Source organism: Calidris pugnax, unplaced genomic scaffold (genome assembly GCF_001431845.1).
Source record: "Calidris pugnax isolate Ruff unplaced genomic scaffold, ASM143184v1 scaffold44, whole genome shotgun sequence".
Lineage (NCBI taxonomy): Eukaryota > Metazoa > Chordata > Aves > Charadriiformes > Scolopacidae > Calidris > Calidris pugnax.
The window spans coordinates 43,704,492-43,729,571 of record NW_015094506.1 but is presented as its reverse complement, the minus strand read 5'-3'; the positions used below and the strand labels follow the sequence as shown (position 1 = coordinate 43,729,571).

The following is a 25,080-nucleotide window of genomic DNA, read 5'->3' as shown; positions in this document are numbered from 1 at the left end:
CTACTGTCTGTCCCCTTGGAGTGTGCTAGGGAGGCACAGAACGGCAGAAAAAAAGCATTCACTCTTGAACAGTGTTACCCCATTTAAACTTCACACCTGAGCCTGTGTTTTATGCTGTTTACACAAATATAGTAACATCTTTCAGTACTTACTCATCCAACATCCAGTGTGTGATATACAGCCATTTAGAGTCATTGATACAGACATACGTGCTTGCAACTGATTTACAGACAAAACACATTCTAAATTGTATCTGGGCAAAAGTAGTAAATCTTTCTGAAAATCTTTTCTAGACAAGACAGTATTTTGTTGAGAGATTCTAAGTCTGATGTTTTGATGATCTATCATTTCAGGTTTGGCATATGCTTTGCTGGTTGCAGTTCCTGTTGGATATGGTCTCTATTCTGCCTTTTTTCCCATCCTGACATACTTTTTCCTGGGAACATCAAGGCACATCTCAGTTGGTAACCACATCTGTTCAAGTTACAGTGAATGATCTATTACAAAATGTTAATCCTTACTGTGAACATTCATATTTCATACAAGATAACTACTTTCTGAACCAAATTGATTGTGCTGAATATTAATATTGGTGACTTAAGGCTTGTTTCTTCTCTGCATAGGCAACTGCCCATAATATCTAACTTCAGTTGTGCCCATGCATGCTTTTTGCTTGCATTTATGGTGAAATTTAAATCTTGTCTTTGACTAAGCTCTATGCAAGAGATTACAAGATCAAGGCACCAGTAGGCAGTATGAACAGACACTTTTGTCTATCAGCTAAAGCTCAAGATGGCTAAAACAGAGCTCTTAGTCTTCTCTACAAGCCTTCCTTGCTGCATCCTTTTTTGATCACTGTGGACAATATCATCTTCTTGCCTGTCGCGGAGATCCAGAACCTGTGTGTCCATTCCAGCCTCGCTCTAGGTCCTCACATCAAGGCTATGGGTAAACCTTGTTGATTCTTTCTAAATACTTTCTTTAAAATATGGGGTTTATTTCCTGTCAGTTCTCACATTTAAAATTCATGGTACATCTTGAAGCAGCACTGAAGTTTTTTTTTTTTTTTTTTTCATTCTAACAAAATACAGCCTTTCCTTGTTCATATCTACTAAGAATAGATTGTTTTCCCCTCGCAAAGCTTTGGCACGATATTGCACTTTTTCATCAACTTTCTTCTCTGCTGCATCAAATACTTTTGTATGTTCTCTCCAATCCGTTAACCTCTTCTCACCCTACCCATCAGCTCACACTTGCTATCCAGGTCTGAGTTGTCACCTCTACTTATGTCGACATTCCTACTTTATACATTGTCAAACACTACTTTTTATGCTTTCTCCAATACTTTTATTCGTGAAGTGTCCGCTAAGGTATCTGTCAAATCAACTTATCCTTCTTTAAGATATTTTGTGACATTTTCCTTTTCTGCATAATTTTAGTAAATAATTGCAACAAATGCGATTACTTTTAGATTGTGTGTTGCTCACACAATGATCACTTACTGTCTCTGTACCTTGCCCAAAGTATAGTTTCAGTCATCTTTAGCCGATGTAATACCACACTACTGCCAAAAGATGTGGTCCTACCCCTTAGTGCATGTTCCTGCCACCACCGTGGTGTTGGGATTCCTGACCAGGCAGCTATGTGGCAACCTGGATCAGCTGAAAACTAACTGTGACAAAAAAATAAAAAAAAATTAAAAAAAATGCTGCTTTCAGCTGGATCAGTGATCTGTTTCATCTGGTTGTGGAGCTGATGCAAAGGAGATGCTGGAACATGTTGCCCCTTTGGCCTTCATACAGCCCTAAATTGGCTTAAGCTAAGCATGAAACTGCACCTATATGTACAACGTAAGTTATTTAAGGAAGGAATTGTATTTCTGTGTCATGTTTGCAGTGCCTGTGGCTCCTGGCCCCCTCATACTACTAATGTAGCCCAGTTAAAATACTAAATGGATTTTCTGATTTAGAGTTTGCTTGTCTAGCCTGATAAATGCTTCTTTTCAATGTACATTGAACTTTAGTATGTTCTGTTTGTCATTACAGGTCCATTCCCTGTAGTCAGTTTGATGGTGGGATCTGTTGTATTGAGCATGGCCCCTGATGATAATTTTCTCATAGATGGCAGTAATGCTACAGGGACTAATGGCACTGGGACACTGATAGACACTGAATCCAGAGATGCACAGAGAGTGCTGATTGCTAGTACCCTCACATTTCTGGTTGGAATTTTACAGGTAAAATAGTTGGCTTAAAGACAGAACGTTGATGTTTCTTTAATTTTAATGGGAAAACATATGGCATGGAAATACCTACTAGGATAGTAAGATATTTTCTGGTAGTATAAGGCAAAGATGAAGGAAAGTAATCTCAATTTCTCAACTGCTTTTTGGGGGGTTATTCTTCTTATGCTGGACAGAGTCTGTGGCAGGATCACTGGGAGCACAGACAGCAGAAGAATAGCCGACCAAGAGACCTGCATGAAACTAAGTACTAGTGGTGCATATTCTGGAGCACCCTTTTACACATTTTTTCAGGTGGCCTTTATTTCCTTGGGTGCCATGATATTAAGCTACACTAGCCTGCAGTGGGGGAAAACAGCCCTAAAACTGCATATCAACAAAGAGAAAAGAACAAAGCATAAAAAATCACCAAATAAAAGTGTACCTTTCTGTTGTTTAGCAAGCTGTTATTCTTCATGTTTTTGCCAGGTAATATTTGGAGTCCTTCAGATTGGTTTCATTGTGAGGTACCTTGCAGATCCACTAGTTGGGGGATTCACAACTGCAGCTGCTTTTCAAGTGCTTGTGTCACAATTGAAAATAGTCCTAAATGTTTCAACTAAAAACTATAATGGTGTCCTTTCCATAATATATGTAAGTATGCCCTTCTAATCTGTTTTGGGTTTATGCCAGAATTTTTATATAATTGTTTATCTTCTCCTTCTGTTTCATACAGGAATGGTTCATAGATGTGGTGGTAAGTATAGGGCATTCATTTAGTTTTCACTTTCAGGAAGGTCTGACGCTGTTCATTTATAGCTGTGGGGCTCTATAACACCATTTGGTGTTCCTCAGATGGAAAGTCCAATTGCCACCTTGAAGTTTTTTTTCAGGCAGAGCAGTTTTTCACATAAAGTTTAAATGTAGTTATCCAGCAAAACAGTTCTGCTTCTCTAGGTTGTCACTTCTGGAGACTACTTTTTGTCCCACTCCTTGCTCTCTGGCTTATTGTGAAGTATGTTTCATCATTTCTTAATGCTGTCAGGTCATGTCCCAAAGCTGACAGGTCACATGCCTCTTTACTCTTCAACCAGCAGGTCGTTCTGGTAAAGGGCATCCTTCTTCATTCCCCACTGTAGCCATCCTTGTGAATACCTAAAGCAGGATGTGGATTCCCACCCTGCAGCCAGGTACCTAGTGGCTAGCTAAGGTGAAGCTAAATGTTGCTGTCACAACTCCATTTGTTCATCTCAGAGAAAATGATCAAACGGAGAAATGTCTTGGCCGGATTACAAAAATACTGAATTCCTAGAAGTCTCATATTATGGAATAGTTTCCTTCCTCAGGAAAATTATTGAGAGTTTTGTCACTGTCTTCAGCATGAAACTATTCAGTTTCATAGTATTTCAGATCTTCCATAGCAATTCACATTAGAATAACAGCTTTCTGATAGAGGTTGTTCTAGACAAAAAAAAATGTATTTACAGATTTTACATGCCAGTTCAGGCAATCAGACTAGCAAAAATGCATTAGACATCTAGATTAGCAGTAATAGGATGAATATAGCTACAAACGGCAAGGTAAAATTTAGGGGAAAAGTCTATTAGACTATTTGGAAAAAAAATAGTATGTTACAGGCCTTTTCAGAATTAATGAAAACTCTTTCCCTCTCAGAACAAGGAAAATTAGATGAGAGAAAGTACTATCTAATAGACCTTAGAGTAGAGCTGGCAGGGTGATGGACTCATTAATCCAGCAGGTTTTTCTATCTCTATTTTTTATGTTTATGGAAGGGTAATACATTAGTAGAAAGTATTTTTGAAAAGGGATTACATGGTTCTTCCAGCTCCTGCAAGCCTGAGTAGAATGCTGACTTTTTAGGTTAAAGCTCAAATCTTTTGTGTTCTTACGGGTGAGCCAAGTCAATGTGTTTGCAGATGTGTGTAGAGCAAAGAAATTGTGATTTCTGGTGTGCTGAACCTTGCCTTGTCAGGTTCAGCAAGTTTTGGACTTGCTTCAGAAGTGGTGTTTAGCAAACTGCAACACTAAGCATCCAACAGCAGCAGAATTCACCACCCGAAGTTAGGAAGTTACTGTTCCCCTGTGAAGTGAGGCAGTGTGAGAGAAGGCCAGTAAGAATGAGATCCATGGCAAGCAGTACAATGAGCAAGAAATGTCTTCAGTCACCTGAAGAAAGGCATCTGATCCAGTGTTTCAGGAAGGCTTCTTCTTTGGCTTTGAAAACAGCTGATAAAGCACTTAGACGTTTTCTTTCGAAACTGGAGTCCTTTCAGAATGGTAGTAGTGGTACTGCTGCTGCAACCCTCCCCTTGCCTCTAAACTGACAGCTCAGTATTTGGGGAGCTAACCAGGATGCAAGAAGTCCGTTTCTAACTCCTCTTCTACCAGATTGTTCTGTTAAAGCTGCTCCGCTATGCATGGAATAATTACATTTTCTTGGAGACAGGGAGGGGGCAAGTGAGAATTACCCTGATGCCTAGGGGGAGGACAGAGAAGTATTTGTAGCTTTTCTATAATCAGGCCTTCATGTTTTCTCTGTACACTTGTTTGCAATAAACAATTGCAAGGACCAAGCAAGGGCATAGCAAGGGTAGAGAAGGGAGCTGCCTATTGCAGCCCACTTGTGAGAATCCTCCAGCCTGGGACTGAACTCTGCTGGGAGGGTTAATGCACCATAAGGTGAGGTTTGGTGACTGCTTCTCTCAAGCGTAGGATTCTCCACAGCCTGGCAGGACCCATGTGTTCATAGTCGTTCTCTGGATGTCAACAGTGGAAACAGGAGATGTGTAATCCACAGACCATATGTATGCACCGAGTATGTAGTGAACCAGAGTTTTGTCCATGTGTCTGCTAGCTGTCTTTTGAATAGAAAAATGAGGATCTCCCTCACTATTGGGACCAAGTGAACTAGCTATAGATCTTCCGTTCCTTGCTCCAAGAACAGGTAGACATAAAACACAGGTAGGGGATTAGCTCTTTTTACTTCATATAAATTTCCTAAAACTCGGGAAGCAGAAGCCCCCTGTGTGGACAGTTCTTGCAGTTATGATTTTTCAGTTAAATTCACCATTAAATCCATTCACTGATTCTGTAGCACCTTGACTGTACATTATCCTCAGGCTCCTTCAGGCTTGAACAAAGAAGTAACTCAGCCTGGTCCAAAGCCCCATGCATCTGGATCTTTTCATGAGTATTTTCACATCCTTCAAGTGGACATGGGCATGTTTTATGTTGTCATTTTTATTTTTCAGACTCTTATTGAAACATTTGAAAAAATTGGCACCACCAACATTGCAGATCTTGTTGCTGGACTCCTCACCATTTTTGTCTGCATGGTAGTTAAAGAAATAAACGATCGGTTCAAACACAAGATACCAATACCTATCCCAATAGAAGTTATTGTGGTAAGCAAAGGAGCACAGCAAAAACTGATAAAAGATAAAATAGATGGGGATAGCTGCAGGGCAACAAGAACCCTCTTTAAGTATTAAAACTGTTGTTTTGTTTTATTACAGACAATAGTGGCCACTGGCATTTCATATGCTGCTGACTTGGAAAAAAAATACAATGCAGGCATTGTTAAGAGCATTCCAAGAGGGTGAGTGCCTTTGTTTTCTGGGAAGTAGGTGTTCTTTTAATTGGCTAAAAATGACAGTGGTACAAGAAAAGACATAAAAGAGATACTGAGAGCTGTAACCTGAGTTTAGAACACAGAGATGGAGATTTTCTCAGGTTTACTTCTGGCTCTGTCAATTATGCCACCTAAATACTTTGCCTAGCTGTTCTTTATCTGTAAAATGGCCTTAGGAATGTCTACCCGATTCATAAAGTTCATCTGAAAATTAATTGCTTCATGCACGTTATGTGAATATATGACTATGGGAAAGTAAAAAAAAAAAAAAAAAAAATTACTTTTAGCAATGGAATTCTGCTTAGATTTATTTTCTGTAGACCCCAGTTACCCCACTGGTGTTCATATTTATGCCACAACTGTTATCCCAGTTGATCTTGTCACTTCCATAGTCATAGGAGCAAGGATGTTCAGGATTGCACTGATAGAGACTTTCACTTCAAAGATTCAGAGCACTTCACAGTAGTAACTTTCACATTCCATTTGGTATTCAGAGCTTGATTAATTAAAATTTGTGGAAACACAGTAGGGGATAAAATGTTTTTGAGATCTTCTGAAGAAGTATGTTAACAATAGTATGAAGCGTCATTAACATATTTATGTAATTCATCATACTATTCAATACATCCTTTATTCAATGCTTCAAAAATGTACTTTTTCACTTTCTATCATAAGGCCAAATCTCAGTCATGCTGGGAACAATGGGAGCTTTGTTGCTGACTAATAGCATCAGGATTTGGGCTATGGTGAGCTAGATAAGCGTGTTCTGTATGTCAATGGGCTGTTTCCACCTTTTTATTAACTTGAAACATTACACTTCATATTATAAGGAACCTGTATGCCTCTGCCTCAAACTCCTTGACAGTTCTAGTAAGAACAGAACTTGATCAAAGTTGATAACACTAATATATTTTCTAAATGCTAGATTTTTGCCTCCTGAACCTCCAGCTGTCAGCCTGTTTTCCCAGATGATAGCAGCCTCCTTTTCCATTGCTATTGTTGCTTATGCCATTGCTGTATCTGTGGGAAAAGTGTACGCAACCAAGTATGACTATGCTATTGATGGAAACCAGGTATGTATAACCAAAATAGTTTATAAACATAATGAGTTTAAGTTCTGTCTCATGTTGGCTTAGGTAGCCAAATGAAAGAAACATCACTCATACATGTTTTCCAGACTAAAGTTGAAATATGACAGGAGAAATTAACTATTCAAAAGAAACAGCTGAAATGGCCATATATTGCCTGACAAATTTATCACATAGAGATGAGCCAGATGTGCTCTATCTTCAGTGTGGGCTTTTCATACTAATCAATTCCTTCTGTATTGCTTTAATGACTGCAGTAGGTAACTGAAAAAGTAATTAAAGCTAATCACTGTATAGGGGACTTTTCTGGTGGTGAGTTGACATGGCCAGCATTAGCAACCTGCTTTCCATTCCAACTTGTAAGGCATATTTTCAGGTTTGTTGCTGGGGACAACAAACAATGTCAGGCTAAGAACCTGCTCCGGACAGCTTTGTTTAGGCTTAGTCTACATGAAGGATTTGTATCAGTTGAATCTTTCAGTTAAGGCATGATTTTATTCCTACAGAAGAAATTATTTGACTTCTCAGCATGACACCAGTGGCATCAATATAAATATACTTGTAACTGTATAGCTAGGTCCTGCAGCTTCACAAAAGTAAATGCCTACCAGCGTATGAACATACTTGAATAACTGCCTGCACCAAATGGCTGATTTGCTTTAGCTGTTGGTTTCTGAAGGCACATAGCTAGGACGTTGTGTGAGCTATGCATTGACAAGTTCCTAGAGTGTTCCTGCAGTTGTTCAGTGTTTTCACCAGGGGTTATTTGGCTTGCCCGTGGGAGCAAGCCTTGGGAGAACAATGTCCCAAAGCTTCCTTGTCCTGCATCTATGCTAATTTTGCTAATTTTCCATTTTATCATTTGCACATACAAGAAAATACAATAAATAGATAAGCTGAGTACTTTGTTTAATGGGTCCTTTATTTTAGTACTAATGGATTACATAAAGTTTGGGTTTGGAAACACTGTTTTGCAGTATGTTAAAAATTATGCTTCCAAACATGCTGGTCACTTTACAATACACAAAGTTCCTATCTGGTAACACTTTGATTTAAAGTTGCCTAATTTGCATTGACTTTCAGTTTAATAAATCTGAATGAATAATACATATTCCTGGAAGTGCTGTTTATGCTGTTCTTTTGTTGAATATGCTGTTCTGCCAGCACTGATGTGCTTCAAAGATACTAATTTAATATTGTAGTAGTAGAATTACTGTCCACAAAAGCAAAATGTCTTCCTTGGAATACTATGCTATGAATTTTACACATAGCAAAAGTTAAATGCAGCTATGAATGACGGACAAATAGTTTACTTGAACTGGAGAAGTTAAAATAACATCATAAAAGCAGGTAGTAAAATAATTTTTAAGGACGGGTTAGTACTATTATCTGTCTTCATATATTTGTCTTCATAGATTTATAGCTTATTAAGACTGAAGAACAGTAGGGACTATACTTCCAACATTTTCTTGCAGAGCATAGCTGTTACACAGGAATAGGCATGAATGATCTATGTCTGTTCTGTTAAAGAACATGACTTCAAAATCCTGCTTTTGTAGCGGAGCTTAATGAAAAGCTTACAGGAAGTTTTGTTTTGGAGAAAAGAAGGGAAAGAGTCAAAATCAAATCTTAAATTATATTGTTAAAAATTTGCAGTGAGTGAAAAGCTCTTGTGACTGTGTCAGCTTGGTGAAAACAATGTTTCTGTCAATTATATGGGGTTGCAGGCAGCTCCCAAACACCTCGTTTCCCAGCAGAGGAATGGCCCAGATCCCAGGACTTAAAGCTCCCAGGGTCCTTGTCACTTGAGCAGAACAACCAGCATCAGTAGGCGCCAGCATCTGTGACCCTGGGGCAAATCTATGAGAGCGCTGCCTGGGACTCAGCGTGAGTTCATTGGGATGTTCAGAGTGAAAAACTTCTGGCTCAACAAACTAGAAGTTTTCAGTGAAACTGTGTTTTATTGCAAAGTTCCTGATTAGTTCTACTAATAATACAATGCTTTGCATTAATTAAAGGCTTGTCTAAACTCAGACTGTTGTGCTGATTAAAATTATTTGCTTAGTTGATGATAGTTGGGACTTAAATTTATACTAGACTCATTTGTTGATGCAATTATACCAGTGTAATTGTCAGAAACGTTAGGTTTGATAACATTGATGGAAATAAGCTTTAAATGTCTTTATACTAAGGCAAGTATGTCCATATTAGTGAGAGTATAACAACTTAATGGTACTGATTTCCAAGCACAGGTAGTTACACTAGCACAAGAGGAATTTGTGTAAACATTTAACAACGATTACTTATCCATACTCTTCTAAATATTATTGTGCTACCTACTTTATAAACTCTTGTAGAAGCTATTGTCATTCTCCATTGCAAAATTGTCTTCAGATATCTGTATTTACAGCATCATCCATTTATCTTCCAGGAGTTTATTGCCTTCGGGATCAGCAACATTTTTTCAGGTGCCTTTTCTTGTTTTGTTGCAACTACTGCTCTTTCACGGACCGCAGTCCAAGAAAGTACTGGTGGAAAGACTCAGGTAATGGCCTCTGCTTAATAGTACTGGGAATGGGTAAATTTAATCTTGTATAGGGCACAGCTTTCACAATGGGATGAAAATAGTCCTAGAATGATTGTGTTGCTGGCACATGAAAAGCCACAGGTATTTTAGCTGGCAGCTTGGGCTCTGGTTGTGAATCATTTTTGTAGCTCTGCCAGAAGAGGGCAATCACGTTTTACATAGCATGGTTTACATTAGGGGTCAGAAATCCTTCAAGCCTAATTCCCCAGAATTTCATTCCCAGTTAAGGGGCTGAGTTTGTCACAGTAGGAGTCGAGGATGAGGGAAGAAATCCTCTTGCAGCTGCCTATGAGATATTTAAGCTCCCGTGTGCTGGTCTGAGCAGCTCTGCTATTTGCTGTTCATCATCTGCCTGTGTGCCATCTTTCTCATGTTGAGTAAGCTGCTCTGTTTTATGGTACTACATCTTTGCCTTTTTTAACAGTGGAGAACTACAGGTTATCTGGCAGCTTCTTTTCCGGCTGAGACACAGACTCTGCTCCTTTCATCTGTCTATGCAACATAACCCCTCCAAGAGCTACTACCTTGCATGCAGTTATTTACACTACCTGCTTAATTGAATTCCCTCTGTGTTAGCTGAAGTGTATAATGATTGCCCGTGTACACCTAAACACAATGGCATTTTGGCAGGTCTCCTTGTTCCTAAAGAAATGTAATGTGCAACTACTTGTACATTTTTCTTTGTAATCCTAGAAACACAAGATAGAGTCTTAATAAGTTCATTTCCTATAAACACTCTGTTCTTCACAGGTTGCTGGTATAATCTCTGCCGGGATTGTTTTGATTTCCATTGTTGCCCTGGGGAAATTGTTAGAGCCCTTACAAAAGGTACCGTACTTGTCCTCTGCAGCACAGCCCCCAGCACCAATCGGATCCAAATGCTCATCTTTGATGGGCAGGATTAATAGCCCTGTTTAAACTATGGCAACTGATACCAGACAAGGCTCTGGTTTACAGCATGAAATGTTGGGCATTATCTTAATATGCATCTTTGCTTCTGAATAGCATTTTTTCATAATTTTTCTTCACAGTCTGTGTTGGCAGCTGTAGTCATAGCTAACTTGAAAGGCATGTTCATGCAAGTGTTTGATGTTCCCCGTCTGTGGAGACAGAATAAAGTAGATGCTGTAAGTAAAAAATTTTTCCTTTCCTCCTGAATGTTTTTTGTCTGGTTTTCTTTTTGCCTTTTAATTCCATCCAAGTTTCTCTTAACTACCACATAAAGAGAATTTTGTAGAGTTTACATCAGAAGACTTCTATGTGCATCCTCAAAATGCAAATACCATGAGGTCAGTATAAAATTCCCCATTTTAGAGTTTTACGTAGTACTCCCTATACCCCACAGCAAAGGTGGCAGTCAGGGTATTCCTGTGCAATGATAGCACAGGAATAGCATAGCAATTCCATAGTTCACAGCAATCTTGTGTTGTGATGGCTTGAAAATCAGAATAAAAATGGCCTGTTGTCACCTTTAGCATTCTGCTTTTATCTTTTGCACAGTTTAAATGGGTCAGAAAAGCTGACCCATTTAATAATTCATTTAATAATTCATTTATGTTGTTACCACATCAGCATCCCTTTTGGATAATCTCAGGTAGTCCTCAGAAAATATGTTTTCTTGTTGTAGCAAGATTAATCCAAGCTAGAGTATGGATACATTTGGCATGCTAAGTGATAGATAAACACTCTTACAAATCACATAACCATATCTCAGAGTACTTGCTGACATCTCTAACTATTGTTTTCTGTGGAATAGGGCAGGAAAGGATTGCACGGAAAGTATTTTCTCCGTACAGTCCTTACTCTGCATAGCTTTTACAGTGTATGTCATTGGGCAGTACCTGCCTCAGGTAGATCTGAAATTTTGTAGTCAATAATTCACTAGTCCTCTTTATAGGTAAAAGTTCCCACTGGTCTCAGTGAGAAGTGTGGGAACTCAGCTTTTTGTATGATTGGGTCTACTGCATGTTCTGCCTGGGCAGTGATGTAGAGAGGAACTGAGGAGCCCACTTCAACTGTTCTGCTTGAATATTCAGTGGAGACTTTAGAGAGTGCCATCAACCTGTTAATATGAAATGCCTCTCTTTGGAACAGTTCTGATTCTTGGATACCACTGAAGAACCCCCTTCCCTCTCTATATGTCTGCAGGTGGGGCATCTTACTGTATTTTACATCTTAGGAAAATAAATTCTTTCCAATTTCTAAAGAAAGATTAACAAGGACTGCCACCATCAGAAAGAAAATGCAATGGTTAACTGCGTCCCCTTTAATTTCACCAAAGTAACTGGATCCTTGAAAAATGTTGTTATGTTAAAAAGACTTACTTCCTAGAAAGGTAACTGTGTGAGTAAGATGGTGATGGATAGAAGCATCCTGGAGGATGACTTTTGTACGAAGGCATGTAATTGCCAGTGTGTTATGATCATCTCCAAAGTTAAATTCTTCTTCTGCTCCTGTTGTCTGGTCTAGTGATTCTTTAGTGTGACCAGGAGTTATATGTTTTAATTAAGAGACTTTATATTTGTTATTTCCTCTCCAGATGATCTGGGTTTTTACATGTGTAGCATCCATCATTCTGGGACTTGATTTGGGATTACTTGCTGGCCTTCTGTTTGGATTGCTGACAGTTGTGCTGAGAGTTCAGTTGTAAGTAACACAGGATCAGAAAGAATTATTAGTGTTATGCCATGAAAAAGGAAGACAATATGCTGAAAAGCAAAATGATTTGTGGCAGAAAATCTGCCTGGGTTTACATAAATTTTAAAATGGAAAAAATCTATTCTTTAGAACAAAACACTGTTTGTGTGCTACCATTTAATTATGCTGATAAAAAAGAAGATGCCTTATTTTATCAGTATTTATTCTGTACCATGTGGGGTACTTAGCCCTATGTTATTTATGCACCCACATAGCTGCATTCTGGAAAGGGAAAGGAACATTCCAGATCAAATACAAAAAGATGCATGAATGGCTTCTGTAATTAATTGATCATTATAGTAACTCTTAGCATGTAATATTACTACAGTATGTTGCACATGCCAATAACCTTTTCACTTACTGCTTATGCAAGACTGACTGTATGCCTGTGAAAGAAGAGGAAGAGAAAGCATGAGAATAAGACAAAATGTTGTGTTTGTGGCTCATTTGTTGCTGCTCAAAGAACATATGGTAGTGGAATGGTGAGAAAAGGTGGCTTTGCAGAATCTTCCTTGGCCATCTTTTTATTTTCCATTGATCTTTTCTCTGAAAATACAACATAACTCCTTTCCTTCAGCCTGAGGTCCAGGGAGTATGGTCACTAGCAATACCAAAGGATAGTTTCATTGTCAACATATGCACACAAAAAAAAGCCTTGCAAAAGTTATTACAGAATAGTAGACTATAAAAAATGGAATTTGAAGGTTCTCAAATAACATTCCCAAATTCAACTCAGATTTGTGAAATCAAAATATAAAAGGGAGGTGGGGCTTTACAAACTTCAAAACAATTTGCTCCAACTGTTAAAAATATATTTGGAGACTGCAAAAGATTTTTGTTTTCTTATTGACTGAAATCAAAATTAAAAGGGTTGGACAAAAAGTTTTCAGTTATTTGAAAAAACTGCAAATGCATTGTTTCAGTTGATTTGAAAAGAAAAAAGTTATAATTTTTTTTTCGGAGTCAAAAAATTATCTTTTCATTCAAACCAAACTAATCTGCTTTTAAAACATTTTTCTGATTTTGGAAACAAATGGAACAATTTATTCATTCAGCTTTACATAGAAATGGTGCAGTAAGTAGGCTGAGAGCAAAGTACCTTGTCTTTAAAATGGACTATTCACTGCAATTCTGAAAAAGACCTGTGCACAGCGACACAAGACAAAGATACAACACTTTTCCAACGAGGCTATTAGTTTGGTAGAAGAGAGCAGACTACCAGAGTCTATGACAGTTTGTATGCAGTGATCTCTTAAATTCTGTGAATGCCTAAGTATGATGTTTACCTTCACTGTCTTTTTGTTTCTGTTAGTCCTTCATGGGGTGGCTTTGGAAACATTCCTGGCACAGACATCTACAAGAAGGTCAAGGACTACAAAAACGTAAGTCATCGCTGAGCTGTTTCCCTTCACTCTACAAGCCAGAGTAAGATGAAGTTGTGCCTTGCATATCATGGGTAACTTGAATTTGGAAGTGGAGTGCTCAAAGATAATAAGTTTCAGCATTAAATTCCTCACCTTGATCCAGATTGCTGTGTCATATTGCATGCTGGGACTGTAAGCTTCTAAAAACTGAATCACCTCAATTATCAGCAAAAATATGCCATTTTTTGTGAATTATATGCATAGCTGAACTGTTGAAACAGTTAAACTGCTTCTTATTAGCCAAAATACCATTGTTGCTGTTTAACTATACTATTCTTTGGCAATAGGTTATAGAACCAGAAGGTGTGAAGATTCTCAAGTTTTCAAGTCCAATTTTTTATGCTAACATCGATGGACTGAAAAGCAGCCTCAAATCTACAGTAAGTGATATGTAATGGTTTTGGTTCTTCTTAACTGTCTGTGTGATTTTCTCAGGATTATATTTAGGTAAAATTAAATAATTTTGATCCTTTTTCTGTAGGTGGGATTTGATGCAGTTAAGGTATATAATAAGAGACTCAAAGCACTGAGGAAGATACAAAAGCTAATCAAGAAGGGGAAATTAAAAGCTACTAAGGTAAACCTATTTTTTTTTCTTTCTATTATTTCTCCAGTGATTACTGTTACAGGTTATTCCTTTAGTCTTAATTATGAGTTCCTCTTTCCTCATCTTTAAAATAAAGGTGGAAAAGTGAGACTTATTATTATGGCAGGAAATCTGGGACCTGCAGGAGACTTAGCAGAGTAGTACACCTGTTGCCAAAGACCCCACAGATTCAAGCAGCTGTGACAGTCACAGTGTTAACAGGAGTGGAAGCAGGAGATTCCCTGAATTTACCTCTACCCCTCAGCACCTCAGATTGTCTCTGTGCAGTAAAAGTGCTGGCTCTTTCACGTGTACATGCTCCTGTTTGCAGTTTCCTATGCAGAGGTGGGCTGTATCAGTTGGCTGGTAGACGTAGCTTTCCACATCATCTTTAAAGAAAGCAGCATACGTTCCTCTGAATATGGAATGTATATTTCAGTAATTAAATGCTTGTAGGAGTGGATAGGTATAGGCAACCTATTAAATCTCCAGAGCTGGAAGTTAGAAATGGGTTTTCTGTTGTCATTGCTCTCAGTGCAGGATGCAGTATTTCCTGTATATATTACAATTTATGGTGCAGTTAAATGCTCATTTATGTGACACTCCGGCTTTTGGCCATTTTACGATGGTATCATATATAGTAAATCTCATTCAAATCTGAAAGCACTGGTCTTAAATATCTCGTAGAAATAAAGCTATTGAGGGAGGGAGTAGCTCCGAGGTATTTATTTTTCTGGATAGTGGCCTTTTTGCAGGAAGATGCTCTTTTAACAAAGAAAAAAAGAGGAAAGGAAATACACTGCACAGAGGAGGAGGTAATGTGCTCTATCTTGTTTTTCTTTAAATTCTTGGATGCAGTATTGTCACCCAAGACTAAAGGGACAGACCAGTTCTTTTAGGGATCCTTGGCAGAACGATGATGGCACTAAATTGTAGTTACAATTAAAGTTTTATTTTTCTTAACAGGATGTTACGATTAGTATAGCCGAGAATTTATTATTAGAATGGTACAGGATTTCTACAAACAGAATCAATGTAGTGCAATTTATAAGTGGTTTAATACTGAATTTATAATACAACTTAAAGTTTCTAATCACCTGAACCTTAACTTACGGTTTCTAATCACCTGGACCCTCTGCAGATCGGGTCAGATCTTAATCATGGTTTGATGTATCAGTATAACAATCATAATCTAGACTCAAATGTCACATAAAAGAAGACAAGTCACTCTCCCAGTCCTCAAAGAAAGCGGATGATGGTACAGGTGTCCCTGGCCACCAAGGCTTCATGGGTCTCACTGTCCAGCAGCAGTTCCAGTCCAATTCCCCACTTAGGACTTGCAACTGCTTGATTTTACGGACAGTGCGCTGTGTGCTGTTACACTTACCTGGTCTGTGACAGGGTCATTAACAACACCTAGTTGGCCGGGTGCCTGAGACCTTCAAGGCTGGCAAGGAAGGGAGTCATCAGCTTGGTACCCAGGAATCTTGAGGCTGGTAGGGAGGGGAAGAAGAAATCTGTTTGTCTGCTTGGTTCACAGGACCTTCAAGGTCTGAGAATGAGGGGAAAGGGAACAAATACATGACCTGCTTAGTCACAGAGAATGGCTGCTTGCCTTATAAAGTGGCATTAGTTATGCTAACCACGTTACTAGGGGTTGGGAGCAGGGGATACTGGTCACAAGTATCCGTCTTGTTCATTCCTGAAATGGAAGGTATCAGAGGGAAGTATTTCCTGTAACTCCAAAACTTTCTCCATGATATATTCCATATTCCATATATTCCATATATTATCTGCACATCAGAATGGCATTATCAGCGAGCCTGGTATTAATAATGAAGCTTTTGAGCCTGATGAGGAACCTGAAGACAACGAAGATCTTCAAGTTCCCACCAAAGAAGTAGAGATACAGGTGGACTGGAATTCAGAACTCCCAGTCAAAGTAAACATCCCCAAAGTGCCCATCCACAGTCTCATTCTTGATTTTGGAGCAGTAACATTCTTGGATATTGTGGCCGTGAAATCAATAAAAACCGTAAGTGCACTTTTTTCTGGTGTTCCCTGAAAATGAAACTAGTCAGTAGTATGTAAATGTAGTAGTATGTAAGTAGATGTAAATCAAGAGCTGTTAGCTGAAAGTAATTTTAAAAGTCTGTTGTTGAAAAATACCTGCAAAACTTATACAGCAAGAGGTAGAATATTGGTATGTGCGTATTTTAGGTGAAAAAAAAATTCCAAAAGATGCATTAAAAGAACAATATGAAGTTTGCATAGTCAAGCACTCTAAAATTAGAACTGTGGACCCCTTGTATGCATATGTTATGAAATATTTTAGTTATATATTTTCTTTCCACATGCCTCCTGCTTTAATCTGGGCACAGGATGATGCTCATTCAACACAGAGGTAGTAAAAATTTAATCTTACCATCACTTTTCAGTCTTTAGCCACATGATTTATTTATTCATTCCATATTATTTAAATTATGAAGGCAGGAAGAAAAACTCATTTCTTTATAGGGTTTTTTGTGGCTAATACCAGCGCACTTCATCAACATTCATTAATTCATCTTCAAACACCACACTATGTAATAAGGTGATAATATTCCCAGTTTAGGGAAAGGGAAGTGAGGTGAAGAGATTAAGGCCAAGTATTTCCATTATTTTTTGGTGCTTAGATACAAGTGTGTAGGAATAGATTGTTCAATCTTTAGTCTTTTATGGTACTTTGTATGTTCAGATTGCGGCTTTCATTAACTTCATTTTGCAGTTGGGACTGCTTAGCCTATCTATAAACCACATCTTACTTTAGCTTATTAATGAACAGAAGGGGATGGAATTACCAATCACCTCTGAAAATACTGTTCTAAGGGACTTGCCTGCCACCGAGGAGCCAGGGTTAGAATCCAGTTTCCTACCTTTTAACTAACTGAAACACAAGAATGCTGTGTGCCTCACTTCAGCCTTCTGGCTAGTTCTGATTCAGTTCCCACTCCTGATACAGAAGAGATATGGGGTCCACAAACATTACTCTTTCCATATGTGGCTTTTTCGTCCAAGAACAGGTCCATCTGGTGCACTGCAAGAGGGAAAAATCTGTGTAAAAAAATTTGCAAGTGCCAATGAGAGATTGTATATCACGCATACACAGTGGGAAATAAAGCTTGCTCAGGCCCACGTGTTTCTTACTTGAAAAGACATGATTATTCATATAATGAGAACAGAATGAGGATCTTAATGGGCAGCAATGTATGTATGTGTAAAATTGATAGTTCCACTTACACAGTCAAAGACAGACCACTTCAGGAACCAGGTACTGACCTACTGGATCTTTAAGTATAGCAAAAAGTATCACAGTTCCTTATTTATGATGAATGAACAGAACATACAATTTGAAATGAAGACACTCAGAAACAGATCAAGTGTGTGTGTGTGCCTATACATTACATATATAGACATATATACATATATGTATTTTCTCCTTACAGACTTTATTTATTTATGTTCTTGTTGCAAACTTTTATTTTTTTAGATAATTAGAGAGTTTGAGAGAATTGATGTGAGAGTATACTTTGCTTCATATCAAGGTAAACATCCAAATATTTCTACTACCACTCATGCAAAGAATAAAATGAAGATAAGAAGGGATGAAAAGGGATCTCTAGATGTGTCTATGGGAGCATTTGTTCTAATAAAGATTTGAATTATCACACTGATAAACATGGTGGGCTGCAGTGGGACACAAAGAATGGTGGGGTTTAAAGGAAATATGGAAAGTAAAAGTAAAGACAAAGCTATGATCAATTGATTGATTTGACTTTCTTTTATTCAGACAACCTTATATCTCAACTGGAACGGAGTGCTTTCTTTGATGACATTGTCAGAAAAGACATATTCTTCTTGACTGTCCATGATGCTGTGCTCTACATAAGGAATCAAATGACATACAGTGACAACCAGGATCCCGTCTTTGAGAAGGTAAGGACATTCTGTAGTATGTTTCCCTTCCTTCTATCATCTAGCATTCAGTCTTGCAATTTCCATTACAGCACGGCACATTTGAAAACTAGACATAGAGCTGTAGTACAGACAAAGTGAGAGTCCAGTAAACTGGACAGCTTCTGTAGTACATGAATATTTTGCTAGCTCAAAGGAAAGGTCTGTCAATCCCAGGATCTTGTTAGAGAAAAGAACTGGAGAAAAGGACTTATGGAGAATATTTAATCCTAAGACACATTTTCTAGTTTCTGACAACTGACAGCATAAGAACTTCCTCAGCTGGAGGTTGCATTTGGACCAATATATTAGTTGTTGCAGATGGAGTTTTCTTTGATGTGTCTGTCATACTCCTTTTGGAACCCCTATACATGTTTTAGCTTGACACTATCCTGTGGCAATAGGTTCTGTAATTTGAATGTGTTACATGACAAATATTCCCCATTTGTTTTAATCCCGTGTGATTTCTGGATTGTTAACTGCAAGGAATAGTCATTCCCCGCTCCCTTAATCAACACTATTAATAATTTCATTTACCTCTGATCAAAGCTGAAGAGTCCCATTCTACTTGGTGTGAGTGTGCATGGAAGCTGTTCCATGCTAGTGTTCATTCCTACTGCCCTTCTCTGTGCACTTCCTAGGTGTATTCTGGGGTTTTTGAGATAATCAAAACATTCTGTAGTGTTTAAAGATGTGGGCCCACATTAGACAAATGGCCTTATAATGTTCTCCTGTCTTTTCACCACAATTCCTTCCTAGCAATTGCTATTATAGTATTATGAACAAATAGTAATTAAAATTAATATTACTGTTAAATAACTGGGATGGAGCCCTTATTTCTTTGATAATTTTTGCTTACTACCCAGGATCTAGAAGTTTTGTCCTGTCTTATAATCAAGATTAACATTTTGACAAAGCCATACAGCAGTTTAGAAATCTCCTCTGCTTTTATTATTTTTACAAGCCCCAACTAGGCATATCAGGAGAGGCAGGACTAAAAGCTTGCCAACATTTAAGTTCCTCTTGCGAGCTGGGGAAGTTATATTAAGGTACTTCAGAGTAACAGATAAATTTCAATGATATGGACAATGCGTAACTCATCATGTTTCTTGATTTCTTTCTACCAAGATTTCACTCATGCAGGAGTCTAAAGAACCCATAGAATTCACAGAAACAAGCCGTCCTGATGATGAACTTGATGTTCAGGAAGAGGTATGCACTTTAAAACTGACTGTGTCTATTACTTGCAGAATACTGCTGGCTTTATTCCTTTGCACTGAGTCATGCTGTGAGAGGCTGGTGGATGAACTGAGCCCTCACCCGTTTCCTTCTCCATAAATAAATATCCTGTTTGGGCCCCTGGCTGTCAGTTCTTACTGAAGGAAGTTGAGGTCTTTTGGGGATGTAGTAGATTGTATGTGCAAAGCACCTCCTGATCTCTGTCACTTTAGGACTACTTGTGCCTTACACAGGCATGAGTGAGGTGCCTAAGAGAAAACTTGGTAAGGCTTGAGGCACCCGAGTCCAAAATTAGGGCAAACTTTCCCCCTTCATCGCTGCATTTGACACAGCAGGCATCTTCTTGCACAATCTAAACATTTTACAGGCAGCTGCAGCAAAGCAGTGTGCTGAACATAACCATCATGCAACAATACAAGTCCATTAAAGAAATACCATGGTATTCTGTATTTACAGAATACTGCCAGAAACGAAAGTAGCTCTTACTGGTAAAATAACTGCAGCACACAGGCCAGTTATTCAGAAAAATTGGGCTAAATGCCCTTTTATAGCCTGAGATGGATTAAACTAGTGATGCATCAATACCCTGGAAGCATTTTAACAGTCCATGTAGGTAAAGGCATGATTATTACTTGTCCCTCCTATTATGCTACTGTAGCACTAGTCTCCATCCTGAATTCCCTGTCTGAATGGGGTAGTGCCCTGTGCTTGGCCTCTCTGCCCCAGCAGTAGGAATGGACAGGGGCTGGAGGTGTGCTCGGACCCTTCTCTCTGTCACGCTCCAGCAAAACATGGCAGCAAGGTCTCTGCGCATGTGGGAGGTAGAGGTCCCTGAAGGCAAGTAGGTAAGAGGAGGTTGTGGCTGGGCAGAGGTTCTCAGCGTCACCCTGCATCATAGTTTCCACCATAGCATGAAGTCCCATAGGAAAGGGCAAGGTCAGCTTGGAAGGCAGGTTGGTGAGAGGAGAAACCGAGACCCTAAGAAAAAGCCTTTCAAACTTCGTCGGGGCTTGGTAAGTAGATCGTGATAATTGGTGCTCCTGATTGATCCTTTTTTGGTTGGTATGAATATTGCAAGAGACACAAATACTATTCTTTATCACTAATATGGGGAGAAGTGCTTTCCACTCCTAAGTCACTGTGCAGAAAGGATTAAAAAAGCTAGAAAGACACTATGATTCTGTAACAGAAGCATTTGGGAATTGTGGGCCAAAAGACTCAAATCCTGATTTCTATTCATAGGATTGCTTAGATATTTATATTATTGTCATTAAATAAGAAAAAAGTCAGGCACAAAACTACCAATCCAAGGTCAAAGGGTGTTCTGAAAGGTTTCTATTCTGCACCTTTGTAGCCACATTTTGAAGGTGAGGGCTTGTAACCTTCAGACCTCCAGCTTCCTGACTGAATTGTCCAATGCAGACACAAGTCAGAGGGACGCTGGCTCAGAACAGTTATTTTCTCTGTACTTTCACTGAGGCCAGGTTGAACTTGGTAATTTTATGTTAACCCATACACAAATATTTTATTTTTCCAAGCGGTGCGTACTCAGAACTAACCACGGCCTGTTTCTCTCCACCTTTTGAAAATTATTTCCTTAGGCGATGCGCAGACTTGCTTCATGAGGACGGACTGCTGGTACTGTCTTCCCTGTGAACTCACAGCAATATTTATGCACCAGTACTATATAAGCATTTTCTGCAATGAAACCAATCTTTGCACTTGAAGAAAACCCTGATTGTTTGTCCGAATGATATAGATCTCTAGAAATCTCTAAATTTTAGCTAAGGTTACCCTGGAACTATTCTGGACCTTGATTCAGCAAGCACTTTCCAATATGATATATTGATAAAAAAAATCAGAAGACTATTACGAAAGACGTACTCAGTTTTGGGACTAGTGAGGCAGGGGTGCATTATGCTGTTTTATTGGTGTGTATAGGACGAGAAGATGCTTTGTGATCTGCCCAGGAGAGCTGAAGAGACCAAAATCTTTGGATGGCAAACCTTTTGCTCTGTATTTGTACAACGCCTAGTGAAAGGACAGGAGTTCCAGCTGGCCAAGGCTTTGCATTTCTAGAATGTTAGTGTGAGCATACGTGCTGACAAGTCTTGAAGACTGTATCATCATCATCATTTTTTCCAAGCAGTTCCTTAAATTGCTGCAGGTTGTTAGATAACTGAAACAGGTGACAGTGAAACAGTCACATGAACAGAAAACGGCACTGAACTACTACAAAACTTTAAATAGGAGAAGCTTCAATAGAAAAGACCCTTGGATATGGGTTCGTTAGTTCTGTATTAATTCTGTGATAGAAAATCATGCACTACTATTAATGGTCATCCCTAAAATGAAGTATGCAGAGAGGATTATTTTGGCTAGGGTACATATCTTTCATCAAGAGGTAGATGATGACATAAATTAGATTAAGGAAAACCTTTGTCCCCAAGTACTTAATGGAATCTGTAGAACTGGCTGCTACTGAGTGCAAATAAGAAAGTCAGAATGTGGCCTAGTATACAGGTTTATGGGGTTTTTAAAATGGAATATAGGAGCTTATTTAGTTTTATGAATATATTTTTATATAGCATATTTTTTCTTTTAATATTCTACATCAAACCACTGCTGTTCTTTAAATTTGACAGTCCATAATGCACAAGTGCAATAATTTACAAAAGATAAAGGATTTGTTCTGCAAAACTCCAATCCTTACTTTAGGACTACATAAAATAGAAAGGCAGGAAATCAGTGCTCTTACTTTTCATGAAGAATAAATGTGTTTTGATGGAAAACAGACTGCTTCCTTAAAATTCTTAGCACTACATTATTTTTTTTAATCAAAAGAAAACCCAAACACCTGCATGGTGAGGGAATAAATAATAACAAAAGTCTAAGAAATGTCCAGATACAAGTTTCACAATGCAGGCTAATTACCTTCAATATGTTCACATACTTAAGTCTCCTTGTTTGATTATGTCAGAGAAATTTTCCTATATCACACTGCACAGAGAAGACCTTTGCTGCAAGTAATGTTAGAGGAAAATCTCAGGTTAAAAGCTAAGCACTACATAAATTATTCTGTCCTAAGAACCTGAGTGAACTCCCATCAAAATCAATTAAAAAAATCCTATAACCTTCAGTCAGTTGTACCACACCTTGCATAGTAGGTAACACCACCAGACTGACATCTTTATTCTCCAATTAAGGCAAAAACTTCAGTCCTCGTGACAGTCTGTGAAGTTTCTCATTTCAAATGCAATCCAGGTTTCAACCTAGATGACACTGATGTTCCAGCCCAAACCAGCAAAAACGCAGGTTTGTATTTACAAACAGACATAGGCCATTTGTGGGTCAGATTGGCATTGCCACAAGCTGAGAATGAGGCACGTGTTTAAGCGGCAAATGAGACTGATCTGCACCTCCTCAGATGGGAGTATTCGTTTCTAGTTACACTAATGCTTAGGCTCAGGCTGTGATTTGAAAACTCAACGCTTTTAGTGCTACCTGTCCTAATTCCCACCCCTTCCTTCCATTTCCCAACCGAATGCAGGCAAAATTACTGACAAAATTTCCCTGTCGGGCTGTGGCCCCAGCTCACATTAACCTGAACATAAGCCACTGGTGCCAGCGCACACAGCACACAGCGGTGGAGGACACGGCCAGAAGCATGTCTCTCAGAAGCTGTATTGCTTTTCTAAAGTGCATGTACATTTAATATAAAAAGTAAAATACCCTACCTGAGACTGATAAGTGAACATTCATCTAATTTTTTTATGCAAAACACATACTATGGAAAAGATGGTATTAAAAATTATAGCACCGAGTATTTTTTTTCCTCAAGAGAAAATCTGGACTGTGAAGTTTGAGTATAGATTCTTACTTGACAGAAATGTGGGCTTAGGTTATTTTTTGAAACTTCTCCAGTTCTTGTCCACACAGGTATTTAGAAAAAGCAATTAAACATTCAACAGTCTTCCAGTTTCCTTTCCAAATATGACATTTGTCTGGAATTAATTGCGATAAAATATGATGCAATGCACTTAATTCTTGGCCTGCATATTTCTTCAAGGCATGGCTGCATTTGTTCTTAATTTAACTGGCACAAAATATTCAACTTTTCCTGAAAAAAAGCATTGCACAAAGCCTACAGTCACACAGAATGGTAAGAGGCAAAAGGCATTCAAATACCTTTCTCAGTGGGTCAGGGGGTACGTGCTTCTTAATTTTCTATGTGCGTATCCATCAAAATGAAGGATACCCAAATAATGGATCTTTCAATGAAGATAAAATTCTGTACAATTTTATACTAATTCAAACATCCGTAAGTAATGCGACTAGCCGTGCTTATCTTTGAGTAGAATGAAGAAGCGGTATTTTTGTATGCGTTTTGAGTATTACTACTCTGTCTTTGCATGTCAGGTGTTGAATTTGGAGATATATTTTAAGTTTTTTATCCTTTTAAAAAAGCTGTATTTTAAAAATAATTCTATCTGTTAACTAGAAAATAAAAGTTGTCCACACTGAAAACATGGTCTATGCATCTCTATGTTTGGGGTTTTTTTGTTAAACTCTCCTCTTTGTGAATTTTTACTATGGGGAAATAAAGCATATTATGGAGGGATGAGCATCACGCCTCCCTTGGGTTTGTCCTTTGAGGAACAACAAAGACAAAAGGAAAAACGTGTTCTCTCTGCCTTGTGGGGATAAGACAAGAAACGTTAGGGTTAAATGACAGCTTTTACATGTAAAAGCTGTAAAGGTCATGGGAGACAGTGCAGGGACAAGATCCCAATCCTGGAGGCTTTCAGTGAAGCAGTGGGTGGAGTCGAGTCGCCCCTACCTCAGGGTTGTGGAAGGACTGCTTGAGGCCACTTTCTACCCTGTAACCTGGGATTTAATCGTATCTATATTCCCTTCCTTTCTTCAGTGCTACAGAAGCACTGGATCGAGACAATACCCCACGCAATCACACAGCATTCACAAGACGCGGTGTTTGTGGGAATGACACGAGGCGGGGAGCTCTGCTGCAGTGAAGGCTCACGGAGTCACTGGCACTTCTGCAGCACCCATCGCCAGGAATCCGCCCTTTCACCGGTAAAACCGCAGCCTGACCACCAGCAGCGGAGAGAGCCCGGTGCGGGCTGGGACTTGTCCCGATTTCTGGGAAGCCCGCTCCACACCGGCTGCCCTCCCGCCGGCGGGCAGCGCTTTGGCGGCTCCTCAGCAGGCAAGACCCTTCTCAATTGTAATGTCACCCTTCTCCGAGAAGCCGCAGCGTCGGCCACGCCTATTTCCAACCGCTCGTCCTCGCTGCGGCCTGGGAGTTGGGCCCGCAGCGGCTCCCCGCGAGTCAGGAACCCCCAGAGCCCGCGGCGGCCCGTAGGGAGGGGGCAGGCCTCAGGCGCCGCCATCTCCCCGGCCGCCGGGCCGGGCGGCAGCGCGCAGGCGCGGTGCGCACGGCACTACACCCCCCAGGGGGCAGCGGTCCCACCGCCGCCATCCCGGCAGGCACCGCGCGCCGGCCGCACCTTCCTCCCCCGGCCTTATCGCGCAGCCCGTCGGGAGCGAGCGTCCCGCCGCGATGGCGGGGCCG

The 25,080-nt window shown here is 39.3% G+C and overlaps 1 protein-coding gene across 1 annotated transcript; it reads left to right on the top strand.

Moving 5' to 3' along the window:
* Positions 1-473: 473 nt before the first annotated feature.
* Positions 474-24,014, top strand: SLC26A4 (solute carrier family 26 (anion exchanger), member 4). The gene is made up of 18 exons (XM_014964263.1): positions 474-948; positions 2,046-2,236; positions 2,711-2,875; positions 5,494-5,646; positions 5,758-5,840; positions 6,799-6,946; positions 9,393-9,506; positions 10,299-10,376; positions 10,580-10,675; positions 12,088-12,194; positions 13,558-13,627; positions 13,957-14,049; positions 14,151-14,246; positions 16,060-16,290; positions 17,785-17,839; positions 18,085-18,230; positions 19,377-19,460; positions 21,089-24,014. The coding sequence occupies exons 1-18, from the start codon at positions 945-947 to the stop codon at positions 21,110-21,112; spliced, it is 1,938 nt and encodes a 645-aa protein (XP_014819749.1). The 5' UTR covers positions 474-944; the 3' UTR covers positions 21,113-24,014.
* The last annotated feature ends 1,066 nt before the right edge of the window (positions 24,015-25,080 follow it).